This window comes from Manacus candei, unplaced genomic scaffold (assembly GCF_025592945.1).
Source record: "Manacus candei isolate 608988 ecotype Guabito, Panama unplaced genomic scaffold, ASM2559294v1 h1tg000073l, whole genome shotgun sequence".
Classification (NCBI taxonomy): domain Eukaryota; kingdom Metazoa; phylum Chordata; class Aves; order Passeriformes; family Pipridae; genus Manacus; species Manacus candei.
In genome coordinates, this window is record NW_026138121.1 from 4,317,657 (window position 1) to 4,331,932 (window position 14,276).

At 44.1% G+C, this 14,276-nt stretch overlaps 1 protein-coding gene across 1 annotated transcript in view; it reads right to left on the reverse strand.

Annotated features, from left to right (window-relative positions):
• Positions 1–2,514: 2,514 nt before the first annotated feature.
• The window catches only part of TRIM33 (tripartite motif containing 33), a 36,631-nt gene continuing 24,869 nt past the window's right edge, over positions 2,515–14,276 (reverse strand). The window contains exons 14-20 of the mRNA XM_051808539.1: positions 13,920–14,079; positions 12,633–12,979; positions 11,362–11,485; positions 10,304–10,378; positions 9,338–9,490; positions 7,620–7,670; positions 2,515–7,537 (exon numbers count right to left, since the gene is read on the reverse strand). Coding sequence (XP_051664499.1) covers positions 7,325–7,537; positions 7,620–7,670; positions 9,338–9,490; positions 10,304–10,378; positions 11,362–11,485; positions 12,633–12,979; positions 13,920–14,079 — 1,123 coding nt within the window. The 3' untranslated portion in view covers positions 2,515–7,324. The remainder of the gene's footprint in view (positions 7,538–7,619; positions 7,671–9,337; positions 9,491–10,303; positions 10,379–11,361; positions 11,486–12,632; positions 12,980–13,919; positions 14,080–14,276) is intronic.

Genomic DNA, 14,276 nt, shown 5'->3' on the forward strand with positions numbered 1-14,276 from the left:
CAAAGAGCAATTTACTCAGTGTTCAGTGCTCCATTCTGCACAATTTGCTCCCCTAACATGGAGAAAAGGACAGGAGAATGGTATGGGATGCAGTTCAGCCCCTGTGAGACTGCTCAGTGACCCAGAGAGCTCAGAGGGTGAAGGAAATCAATAAGGAGAAAGAAGGCTCTGGAAATCCAGGCTCACCATCTCAACCCTCAGAGAAAAATGGCACTAACTCCAAAATCATATACATGTCTACAGAGATATCCACATCCCTAGAAGTGTCCAAGGCCAGGTTGGACAGGGCTTGGAGCAACCTGGGATACTGGAAGGTGTCCCTGCCCATGGCAGGGGGTGGAATGACATGAGCTTTAAGGTCCCTTCCAACCCAAACCACTCTGGGATTCTGTAGTAGATGTGAATTCTACTATGGCAGCAAGGGGCTGAACAGTTTAGCAGCAGTTTCTGACTCTTGGTAGAATTTTGGGATGGGAAGAGGAAATTCAGATATGCTCCCCTGGAGGGGAAATAAAAATTGGCAACTGCATTGCAGCACTGAGTGATGGGGTGAAGAGCTCAGTGTCACTGGAGCAAGGCAGGAGAATTAAAACCTGGATGGTAAAGGAAAAAAATCCAGGCAAGCCTACAGAGGGAATCCAGGGGCTGAGTGGAGTCAAAGAGAGGAGCTGAAAGCAACAGATGCCAGTCCAGCCACAAGGGCCAACACCAACCCACCAAAAGAGCCAGAGCAGATGGGCTGGCAGAGCTGGAGCAGATGGACTGGGAGTGCTCTGGACACAGCAAGGCAGCAGCTGGCAAAGAGAAACAAAACACCCCTCTGAGAACTCCCCCCTGCTCCTCCTCTGCCAGCAGAGCCCCCGGTCCCGCTCCAGAGGGTCGGGAGGGTGAGCAGGGCATCCAGCCACCCATTCACAGCCAGCACAGGCAGAGCCAGCACCTCCTCCTGCTGCCACTGCTTGGTCTGGCAGCAAAACCCATCCCAAGTGCAAGGGTTTGGTTTCAGATCACCTGTTCCTTTGCTGGTGGTTGCAGAGGCTGGAGAGGCCACCTGAGTGCTCGGTGGGAACGTGGGAGTTCTTTGCTCAGGAGGAACAGGTCTGTGCTTTGGTGAAGGCAACTGAGCCTCTTCTAGAACACAGCTCTCTCTTCATGGAGCTCCTGTGACACTGACCCACCACAAGCACTCAAAAAATAAACAAACAGTGAGAGAAAAATGCAGGTTAGTTCTGAGCTACAGCCTGGAGGGAAATGCTGATACAGAACAGACCTGCTTGGATCAGAGCCTTCACCAGCTGCACAGCTTATGGAAGCACAGACACACCCCCAAGCTGGTTGGCATTCCAGGTTACCAGGCCTGTCATTGGTTGCAAAAAAATCATTCAGAGGTAATTTTAGCTTAGGTGAAGCTCACTTCTCTCTTCTTGCAGGTCTGCAGGGTCAGCTGGAGCACAAGTGATGCTGGTGCCTGGGGGAGCTGCAGTCATTTCATGACTCCTTAAACCAGACAAGTTCCTACTTCCAATTGCTGAGCTGCAGATGAATTGGGTCATAGCCCAAGATCTGTGGGCTCAATTCTGCTTTTAGTTCTGGTAAGGCAGGAGACTCCTCCAGTAGTGACATCCACACAAGAAAAGGGATTTATCAGTGGCAGGGAGCAGCTCAAGGCACACACCCCAAACTGCAGTTCCAAGGTGGAGGAACCCAACAGCACTGCACGTGGGCAGCTTTTTCACTACATGCAAAAAGTACAGAGGGTGCAGGAGCAGCCTCCTCCTCCTCCTCCTCCTCTTCCTCCTTCCTCCCTTCCAGTGCAGTTGGACCCAGGGCTTGTGCCCTGGAGTTGGAATCACCCACACATGCTGTTGGTCCATGGTGGTCCTGACACACCAAAACACACCTTTATAAAGCAAAGGGACCAAGTGCCCCTGGCCATGCCTTCACCACAGCCCCATCTCCAGCAGGGAGAACAATGAACCACGTGCAGAGCAGGGGGTGACAGAGAGGGCAGGTGAGGTGTCACCCCAACGGGTCACACAGCAACCCAGGTCAGCTCCCTCTTCATTCTCCTGGTGTTTACTGAGGGTCATGGGCAACAACCCCTCAGAACCACCCCCAGAAGCGTTGTCAGCTCTGTTGGGAAGCATCTCATGCCATCCCACCCCATCCCATCCCATCCATCCCATCCCATCCCACCCACCCCAACCCACCCATCCCATCCCACCCCATCCCCACAACTGCAGCCCTTTGAGCTGCACACCTTGAACTGTCCCCTCCAATTTCAGGATGAGCAGCAGCACTAAAAAAACCTGAGAAACCCTCAAACCCCCGTGTTTCACACCCAGGTGCCAAATCATTTTCTGTCTGGATGCCACAGGCCCAGCTGGGCACATCTGAGCTCCTGCAGCCTGATTTTCACCCTGTTTTCCACACTGCAGGTGTCAGAAAAGTCTTTGGCCAGATGTGAATCTGTACCTAATGGTGTGCAAAAAAAGAAAACTCAAATTGAAAGAGTGATTTTTTGGATTTAATAGAAATAACCAAACCAAAATAGGTCTCAAACAATGCTTTAAACTGAGCTAATACAACTTCTACAGCACATTCCAGAGCACTTAACAAGAGATATTTACAGGCAGCTAAAGTATTAAATAACCAGGGAAAGAAAAATTTCATTTTTTTTTAATTACACACCAGCAAAAACCACAGGAACAGAACAATTAGAAACGATACCTTTTTTAAAAAAAAAAAGTTAAATATGGTGATTCAGATAATACAATATCACAGAAACAGCACTTGGTTTTTTTGAAGAATCATATCAAAAGATGAGCCAAGTCTACTATGTGCAAAAAAGAACCAGTTCCAATACTGGAAGCATTGAAGAATCCAAGAATGCCATGAATTTAACCCTTCCAGGAGTACGTTTACATGGAAAACAAGCTTTGAACTGCACAAATCTGTATAGGATTATATACATGTGTCATGGTGTTCTGAACCTAAAAATCCCCCCCTCTGCAGCCCAGCAGATGTGTCAGGGGAGGTCACTCCAGACTGAATCCTGCAACAAGTCCAGCTTACAAAGCATTTCAGTACCTCTCCTTGGAGAAATTCCATAAATTCCATAAATCCTAAAGACAGCAGCCCCAAGGTGTGAGATCACCCGACAGAAAAGGCCAAAACTGCATTTCAGACATTTTACAGTTCACTTATAACAAAGATTCCCAAATTAACTGTGATTTTGGAAAGATAATTCAATCCTGATAACATTAGCAAGCATAGAAAGTAGGATCCCCATAAGCAAGCTGGAAGTAGATGGAAGAGTTTCTTTACACACACTTTGAGAAGATAAAATAAATCACATACCCAAAGATACAATCTGTATGTTCCATCTGAAATATGTCTATGCAAACTGTGGCATAAACATTTTTATTTTAAAGAAGTACCTCCATTATTTGCTCAAACACCTACTTCTTAAAAAAAACATGGAACTTCCCCCAATTTTTAAAATAAAATGCCACGCTATACTGTCAATAACTGCTGCACACTCTGCTTTTAAAAGCTAGGTTTGGTGATATGCATACAAACTTCCCTATAAAATCACTACCCAAAGGAAAGGATTCCTGTCACGCTGACAGGCAGCAGACAAAGCACTTTTATTGCTTTTTCCAAGGAGGAGATTAAGAAAAACAATGAAAAGCCAACTGGAAAAGCCAACACCATACCCAGAGCTTCAAAATACTGCTGCCATAACCCAAACTTTTCGAGGTCAGCCAACAAACCAGGTGATGAAAGAGAAATTTGGGCTCATTTTAAGGACTTGAGCTCCAGTGCCTTGCAGAAATGTTTATAAAACATTTCACTGAGCCAGCACAAAAAGTGTGTGACAGTCAAGTGCCACAAGGACCAGCAGTGGTGACGTCCCACACAGAGGAACAGCCTCTCCACTGAACTGAGCATTTCTGTTTGCAGAACTTAGGGGGAACATCCTCTTTTTTGGATAATAACTCTGCCTTCTTATACCCCAGGTCACTTATTCAGGGCATATTTAAATAAAAACCCTGAACCCACTCAGCTGGTGGAATTAGCACCAGTCACCAGGAATTACATGGACACCTCTGAGGTAACTGAGAAGCCCACACTGTGCACTTTTCACTCCTATTTCAAAAGCAAGTTGCCTTTTACTTCTTTGGATTAACTTAAACCTCAGGGTCATTTACAACAGAAATTGAGACACGAATTTTTACGAGTGTTTTAAACGAGAGCAGAGTTAAACCAAGGGCCAGACCCCTCCTGCCCCCCCGTTGGAGCACTGGGATCACACCAAGGGCCTGGCCCTGTCTTTTCCAAGTTTTCCTGATGTAAGTTGTGCTCTAAATCCCCAGGTAAAATCACTCCCACCCGTTGCACACACAGCACCTGGCAGGGGGAAGCCGCTCCGAGAATCGGTGACTCATTAACACAAACCCCTTAATTTGCTCCTGAACAAGTTACACACAGTGAGGCACCAAAAACTGCTTTCACTGAGCAAACCCTTCCCAGTTCTGTGATGAACACCCAGCCTACAGGATCAGGAAATGGATTAGCAGAGCTTATCTACCCTTTCAAGTATTTTCAAACAGAACTTTGCTGCTTTCAAAACCGTCACTGAATCGTTGCTTTGGGAGTTCCAAAGTGAAGGGGGGGGAAGGAAAAGATTTATAAATAAAAGATACACTTGAGATTTCTTGCACACATTCAAAATTCCACATCATCTGTGGATCCCCACACTGGGGGCCTGGATGGAAGGAGCAGTTCTGGAGGGTTCAGTGGGATCTGTGCAGAAGAGCTCAGACTCAGTGAGGCCAAGCTCAGCTCTACTCCTGGGGGGCAGAAGCTGCTGATCTAGAGCTGGACAAGTTTCCTGGCTGTTGTAGGGAATGAATGACTGGAGAGGCCACCCCAAAAGAGAGGCTGTCCCAAAACATGGAACACGTGCTCGAGGGTCTGGGTGGGAGGCAGAGGGTCCTGTTCCTGCAGCAGCTGGGGAGCACGAGCCTCCTCCTTCCCCACTCTGCTCCCAGGGGATCCCACTGTGCCCATCCCACACTCTGGCTCAGGCTGGGGGGCTCTGCAGGATTCAATCCGTGGCTGGTGCCCAGGGAACAGTTCAAAAGCTGAGGCCTGGAGGTCCAGAACCCAAAGAGTGTAAGCGCTGTAAAAACGGGGACCCCCGATTGAAGAGAATTCACAGAAATCTTATTTTCATGATAATTTTAATAATATTCCTTTTGCAAAATGAAGCTGAGAAACTAGAAATGCATAAATAGGCAATACACAGAGCCATGAAATGATCCCTTGTCACCACCAGTGTCCTATTCACACATGTCAGCCTGCCTATGGGCAAAGCTTTTGCTCTCTGTCAATTTAAGATGTTGAAATGGAATTCCTTTTTCCCCTTCTTTTCACGTACAAACTGCTAAAAATTAAATTTAAACCATCACTATTGTTAATATCCGAGAAATGGAAAAAACCCCAACCAGTTTAACTGTAACATGTGAGTGAAGAAGTGAGTTTGAAGTCACAAACACCTTCAGTCCACTCATTTTTTTTTTTGTGAGAGAGGGGGAGTCCCAATGTACAGACTCTGTTCTCATGAAAAGCAACCAGATCTGCAGTTCTTTGCATAAAGACTGCTGAGAGCAGATCTCAAATCTGATATTGTGCTAAAATATTTCTCTTTACCATTATGGTAAAGTGTGTACAGTGTCACAGGAGTTGCTAAGGACACCAAACCCCCAGGGATTTACAACAGAATTGTTGTATTCACACAAATTATGGCAAATTTAGAGTCTGTCAACTCGAGCTCATCTGATCACATGAATTCTTCAGCTTACTTTTAGCAAGAGCGATGTGAAGGCCAGAAATGACATTCATTATTTCTAGTATTGACTTCTGTCAGGAAAGAAAACAACTATTCAAACTATAAACCCTTGTGCTGACCCTGATTTCACAGGGGTGAAGGCAGTGTCCAAGGGGAAGGCACAGCAGAGGTGCCTCAAGGCTCACTGAGGGGATTTGGGAAATTGTTCTGTTTTCACTGTTTGACCAGAAACCACTCAAAGCCAAATCCTGGTCTGTGCAAGTGGGTGGACAGATAACCCAAACTCAAGACTGATTCCAATCCTTCTGGACATTTTGCTCACAAGCTGCTTCTGAAGAAAAGTTCTGAGAAGTAACTCTAAGAAAAAAATAAGACAGAACCTCAAAAATGAATGCAATGTTAGAAATAGCATATATTACAAATCTTTTCTTGATAGGAACAATCAATAAGAATACATATTAGCTTAAAAACAGTTCAGCAAATGTTGCTGATCTGCAAGAAATCTCAATTCACTATTTACAAATAAGACAAAGTGAATACAGGAAATTTTACACATTTGGTAGTTAATATGTTATTGTTTGCCGAGTGGTCTATTAGAAACTGATATTTAGGAAGACTGGAAAAACACCCCAACCAGTTATTACCTCTTCAGTCTATATTTTAAGTACAGAAACTAGAGAATGAATACTGGAAAGAACATTCTGCCTCATCAGGGGGATCAGGGACAGATGACAACGCTGAGACTTCTGCCATGAACTCCATTAAAATGTTCTGGGTACAGGATTTTAATAAATACACCTCATCCTACTGAAAGAGGTTGTTGCCACCAGCTTAGCTCCTTCTGCCTGTCAAAAACTCACATTCCTGCACATGCCAATTCAGAACAGTTTAATGATATTTTTCTTTTTCTTTTTGCTACACATAAAATGGAATAAAGAAAGTAAAATGTCAATAATTGATTGACACAGAAGACCATTATTCACAACTCTGCTGCAATGAGATGACCAAAGCAATGACCAACACACACTTGAGTTCACACAGAGAGGGGATTTCAGGGACTTTGCTCACAGTTTACACTGCAGTGTAATGCAAGATACAGTCACTGTATTGGTCCAGTCCTGCAGAACGTTCTCCTACACAGTCTCAGCTGTACATGGAACATCTCTTATCAAATCTGCTTCTCTTCAACATTTCCTCCACCTCTATCTGTGAGACCAGGATGAGTGTGTCCCCTCCATCAGGAAAAGAAAGGATCAAGGAAAAAAAAAAATACAAACCACCAAAAATTTACAATACAAGTTTTTTTCCCCTTTTGATGCAAATGTTTTTCTGTACAAGTGTTTTTTGTAATCTAATACTGTTTAAAAAGCTATCAGCTTCTTCAAGATGGCCACTGTAGGCATGATAATATTCCAGGAACACTTAAATAACAGTTTTTACAATAAATTTCAGGTCCATATCATTAGATTACTTTATATGCACTGGTCTCTCATCTGATTTTAGGCGTTTTCTACGTGGTTGTATAAAATCTTCATCGGAGTCCTCAGTTATTTCACCATCATCCTCTTCCTGCTCAAATTCAGGCAAAGGTTGGAAGGTCCTGTCTGGGTAGATCTCTGAAAGTTTATCTTCAAAGTATAATGCAACTGCCTTCCCTGCCTGTGCTACTTCTGAATCAGCCTGTGGATGAAAGAAGACAGGAATATTCACCTGTTGGAAATGCACATCCCTTCACCAAGTGTGCATGGTCTGAAACGCTTACCTTCAAATTAATCTCTTGTGTTTCTGCATAAACTTGAACAACTTTCATCATCTAAAAAGGATACCAGAGTCAAAAAAAATGAAATTATAATCCTTCCTAAAGTTTACCAGATTGCATAGGATTGGATGACTAAAGTCAGCCATAACAACACCACAGTTTGTTATGGGCTGAGCTCTTTAGTTCCCAAACTTAGAGGCAGCAGGTTTAAGACAGTCTTAGGTGGTAAATAAACCTTCAACAAAACACACAACTCTTGCACAAATAAATGGCTCCCAGTCATTTTCTACTCATGACTGCTTTCTTGGTTCTCAATTTTCGTTGCCTAGACATTTTCGTGGAAAGTCTCACTCTGGAGTGCTCCAGGAAACTGCTTTCCAGGGGTCTGACCCAGCTTGGATTTCTGCTTTTTAAAAGCATTTGGCTTAGAGGCACTAGATATGATGCCACTGTGAGGGGTCAGGGGGACTCAACTTTTGCCATAGGCCAGACAAGCTGAAACATCTTTTTTTTTTTTTTTTTTTTTTTTTTTTTTAGAAAGAAAAATAAGAAAAAAAACCACCACATCCCTCAGTCCCTTCCTCCTTTGTTTTACTCTGGTCCCTGAGAACTGCAGCTTGTTTTACCCTACAGCAGCTGCTTCATTAATTCCCTTGATTGAGAAGTTCACATAATTGCAACTTCTTCCCCCAGTGCTCATGAACCTCCATCTAATGCAGAGACATAAAGGAGTTGGGGCTGACAAAGTCCCAAATGCTTGTGAGCATTTACAGCATCACATCATTAACCTTGATTTTCACTAGTGGGATTTTAATTCCAGCTCTGTGCAGTCCCTTCAATTTACTTCTGCACAGAGCCAGAAGTGCAACCCAAACACTGCAAATTCAGGTTACAGTTTACAGAGAAATATTGGCCTGTTCATGCATTTCTAAGATCAGAAGAAAGCCACTCCCTGTGATGCCTTTTGTCAGAAATTAGGAACCCTCTGAGCTCCTACTCTGTCTCACCACAGTATCACCATTTTTTTTTAATATTCAGATTATTTTTCCATTGCCCCAGTAGCAGTAACACTCAGGTAATTCATCTCCCCAAGTCACATTTCACATATAAGGTACAAATATTTCATTATGAGATGGGATCATCGCAAAATTAGTAAAAGATATGACTCCATACCCAAGCTATCCACTGAAAACTGTTTTTGTGAGAGCCCAACTACCCATGAGCTAAAGCAGTAAGGTCAATATTGGCAATAACAACCTTAAAGCTTTTCTGTATTCAGCCTCTGTGAGGTACTAGAACCAGAATATTCTTCAGAAAGGCACTTCTCAGTAGAGGAAGCTCCTCAATAGAATTTACCACATTTCATGAGTGTAAAACAATTATCTGTACAGTTTGAAACAGTTTTTAAGGACTTTGTTTGTCTTTATTACCACACTTTCTAAGCACTTCACACAATAATGAGGTCACCCTGCCCCTCAGTCAGAGATCCATACCAGTGAAAGCACTTTAAGAGTGCTGAACTCCCAATTTAACTAAAAAGGAGAAATATTTCTGCAGTTGCCTTTGTTTGGTTTGGTTTTTAAGTGTCTGCTTTGGCATCTGCTCCAAAAGCAGAAGTTAAGACTGGAAGCAGAGCCTTTAACTGGAGAAGTTGCACAGGCATGTTGAAATCAATCTTTAATCTAAAGAGAGCTGAGTGCTGAGATTGGAAGTTAACATACTTCATTAAACCGGTCACAGTTCTTGAAGATCAACCGCACGTCTGCCACGAAATCCTCGGGGCTCTGGTAGTGCTGGGAGTGCTTCTTCTGCAGCTTCTTCTTCACCGTGGACAAATCCATGGGCTTCTTTATGATTTTATAGTAGTTTGGTATCTGTGAAGAGCAAACAGTGGTTTATCACTGAAATCACCACAGAGCTCAGGAGGGAGTTGAGTGTTTTGAAGCTCTCGGTGAGTTGGTCTCGTCACACACTTTATGTTCGGCAAAGACAAAGAATTTCCTTCCCTCAAACTGTTTAAAAAGTTCTTTACAAGGGTATGGAGTGACAGGACATGGGATATTGGGAAGGAATTGTTTTCCCTGTGAGGGTGGTGACCCTGGCACAGGTTGCCCAGAGAAGCTGTGGCTGCCCCATCCCTGGAAGTGTCCAAGGCCAGGTTGGACAGGGCTTGGAGAAACCTGGGCTAGTGGAAGGTGTCCCTGCCCATGGCAGGGGGGTGGAATGAGATGGGCTTTAAGGTCTCTTCCAACCCAAATAATTCCATTATTCTATGTCTATCACAGCATAGAAAGGCTTTTCATTACAGTTACTTCTTTTACAGCTGAAAACAGAAGAGTCAAAGCAGTTTTTTTCCTCTTTTCATTCAAAAGTTTGTCCAAAAAGAAAAAAAGAGCTCTCCCAAAGCATTTTGAATTTCATGGGTATCCTGAGACATCCTCTTCCAAGTCAATAACTGCTAATTGAAAGTATTTTTAAATATCTATTTTAAGAGACTGGAAGTGAAGCATCTGCATGGGGAAGCTACAGAATCAGCTTCTTTCAGTATCACAAAATACTGGATGACTGCCAGAACTTTTAGATTGATCAAGGGAGACATGCTTCTAGTAAAGTCAGCTCCTTCAACTCCAGACTTTCAGAGATGTTATATCAGAAATGAACCACCAACTGTTTTCCAGGAGACTCACCGAGGCTGGGACTGGCTCTTGAAATTCAATGCTCAGCTCGTGGCAATACAGGTAAAGCAGGAGACGTTCACATTTCTATAAAGCAATAAAACAGCTTCAGACTGATACTCCTAATTTATCCTTAGCACAGAAATTCACACCTGCCTGTTTGAAATAGGTTTGTACTTCAACAGCTTAGTACTAGAAAATTTAGATGTAACCCCCAAAAGCTTAATTAGGAAAGTTACAATTTTTAGGAGGGCAGAGTTGAGAGGCAGAACACATAGTGTTCACAAACTTCCTCTTTGCTTTCTTCTTCCTAAACAAAAGCCAAGGGCTAAAATTTAACATGGAGAGGGGCATGCTAATCTACTGCAAATTAAAAAAAAAAACAACAACAAAACACAACAAACTACAGTTCCTTTTACTGCTTTTGTCCAATCACAACCACATGCAACAGGAAAGGACTGAGCTACAGATGTCTCTTTTCCCCACAAGACAAAATTAAACAATCTGAAACCAAACCCAGAGGTTTCTCATAAACTCCCTGTTGAAATATTTTTCTTTGCTTTGCTTGTAATTCCTTTGGAGGTATTTGGTTTGAGAACACTTTACACACAGGCTGAGTGATAAAGGTAAAATGAATTCTGACTGTCAAGGACATTATACCTTCCCCAAAAATCCACTTGCAGCAGCTCTCACAGCTTGGACTTAACACACCAAACTTCCAGAACTATTTTATGAAGGTTACATCGATGCCAAATACCAAGAATTTCTAATTAAGAACATGTTAAATGATGCATTTAAATATAGAATATGTGTTTACATAAAATTTTAGCTACTAAGTGATTACAGTCCCAATGCAGTAGAACATTCCCACAGTCACCAACACCTGGAGATGTGGCCACATCTCACAGCAAGAAAAATCTCATTATAATCATTTTGGGTTGTTTTGCAAGAGCCAGATTCACATCTAATTTGCTGCAGCCACAGCAAAACCATCTCCAAACAGTGGGGGAGAGCTAATCTGAGAAAGTACTTTTTCCTAGGAAGCAGATTCCTGCAGATTTGAGACCTACCCTTTGGTCCACAGGACTCAGGCCTTGTGCTGTTTTCCCCTTCTTGCTGTGCTGTGAATTGTCACAATCATACTCTACTTCAGGTTTGCTCAGATCTCTGCAGAATGTACATATCCACTCTCCACTAAAGAGAAAAACCACAATTATTGCAGATATCCAGGGGCAAATTCTCATCAGGGACTACAAAGATTTTTTCACTCTTACAGATTCACACTCCACTGCAGTAATGACTTGAATAGTCAAAGTTAAGGAATAACCCTTAAGGCTCACAATAACCCTGCCAAGTGAAGGCCATTTTTCCTGCCCTCATATTCCTCTCCCAATGATGTTTTAATACTTTACACCACTCTCATCTCATCTTAAAATAAACTTCATGTAAGAGTATCACAGTCTGAGAGATCACGTGTTTATCAGCTAAACACTGACCAGGCACAAACAATTCAGGCAGGCATTGGAAAAGTCTTTACTGCAAGTCTTACTAAGCAAGAAATCACCCAGAACCAGCTGGGGTGGAGTAAAACAGAGTTTTGGCACTATGGACAATCTCCCCCCACGAATCACAGAATCAGCTGGGTTGGAAGGGACCTCTGAGATCATCAAGTCCAACCCTTGATCCAACCCCGCTGTGGTTCCCAGCCCATGGCACTGATGCCACATCCAGTCTCTTCTTAAAAACCTCCAGGGATGGAGAATCCACCCCTTCCCTGGGCAGCCCATTCCAATGGCTGAGCACCCTCTCTGCAAAGAAATTCTTCCTAATATCCAACCTAAACCTCCCCTGGCACAGCTCAAGACCCAGCCCTCTTGTCTTGCTGAGAGTTGCCTGGGAAAAGAGACCAACCCCCCCCTGGCTCCCCCCTCCTGTCAGGGAGTTGCAGAGAGTGAGGAGGTCTCCCCTGAGCCTCCTCTTCTCCAGGCTGAACAGCCCCAGCTCCCTCAGCCTCTCCTCACAGCACTTGTGCTCCAGTCCCTTCCCCAGCCTTGCTGCCCTTCTCTGGACCTGCTCCAGGACCTCAGTGTCCTTCCTGAGCTGAGGGCCCAGAACTGGACACAGCACTCCAGGGGTGGCCTCACCAGCGCTGAGTCCAGGGCAAGAATCACTTCCTTGGACCTGTTGGCCACACTGTTCCTGAGCCAGGCCAGGATCCATTGGCCTTCTTGGTCACCTGGGCACACTCTGGCTCCTGTTCAGCTCCCTGTCAATCCCCACTCCCAGCTCCCTCTCTGCCTGGCCTCTGCCCACATCCTCCGGGCTGACGGCGATCCCGTACCTGGGGAAGCTGAGGAGCGTTGGTACGTGACAGGTGAGGTGGAACACCTTGGGGCACTTCTCACAGCACAGCAGGTCCCCCCCGTTCTGGCACACAGCACACCAGTCCTCGTTGGGGTCGTCGTCCTTGTTGTTCCCCTCTCCCCCGGCGCGGGCCGAGCGGTGCATGAGGCTGCGCACGGGGGACTTGCCGTTGACCAGCCCGTGCCCTGACTGCTTGCAGCTCTCGCTCAGATCCGCTGGTTCCGTCTTCACGTGGTTTTCCAGGCTCCCCAACGCTTCTAATTCGCTTTCCAGGTGCAAGGTGGTGGATAGTGGTGGTGTCAAGCTGCTCTCAGGGCTGCTGAGCTGAAACGGGAAGCGGGAGAGAGGCAATTTTAGAAGGGCATCTTCCTTCCTGTGCTGGAATTCAAAAGCCATCCACTGTTTAAAGGTACTACACTCATATCCCAAAATAAGTGGGAAAGTATTATGAAGAGCTGAGGTGCACATAATATTGAAAGCTACCTTTTCACAAGCCCTTCCTTTCAAGAACACACTCATTTCTCCTGATAGACAACATGATAAACTTTCAGGCCAAATACACTGATCATAGAATCATAGAATCAGTCAGGTTGGGAGGGACCTCTGAGATCATCAAGTCCAACTCTTGATCCAACACCACCATGGTTCCCAGTCCATGCCACTGATGCCACATCCAGTTTTATCTTAAAAACCTCCAGGGATGGAGAATCCACCACCTCCCTGGACAGCCCATTCCAATGCCTGATTACCCTTTCTGTAAAGAATTTCCTCCTAAATGATCTTTCCTTTAATGATCACTCATTAAAAACTAACTTTCATTGACATTAGGAAAACTACTCCCATCCACCACCCTGCTCCAAGTACACAATCCCATTAAATCAAGCATAGTTGGATAACACTGAAAAATATTCTCTTGGATTAATATTTTATTTATGCTCTGGCATAAGAACTTTTGACTGATTGGGAGATTTCTGAATGTAATTACATATGGGTGAATATCCAGGAACTACTATTAGCAGGTGACTTACAGCTTTTATTAACTAAAGATTAAAAGCTGCAAACACACCACACTGTGGGTATTTAACTTTAATAGCTAAAGATTAAATTTACATGACAGACTACCCTGTGCCTGGCAGAGCACTGCCAGGGAGAAAACACCTCTCAGAATGAGGGTTATGAGTAGAATTTTTTTTTTCTTTATTTCCAAATTCTTAAACATGCTGCTAGGACAACCATGACATATTGTTACATAAACTAACTTTACCATGCAAGCACTCCTCCTGCCATCCTCTGTTTTTTCCTGTTTTACTGTTCCTGAGAAGCTGCAGATCTCTTCCTCTGTGCCTGGCTCTTGCTTTACTTTCACTTGGTCAGCCTTGAAGTTAACACCAGTTTTCTCAGCAGTTCTGCCCGAGGAGCCACAGCTAGAAAGACACCAGCACATAAATAAGAGGAAAAATCATCAGGGCAAAGAAATTTAGGTAACTGTTTCCCAAATGAAAGGCAAAGCACGTCAGAACATTTACAAAAGCTCGAGTTTACAGCAGAGAATCACAGTGAAGGGAAAAAAATAAAGAATATAAATCTCCATGTAAGCATTCTTCCATTTTTGGGTCATAAT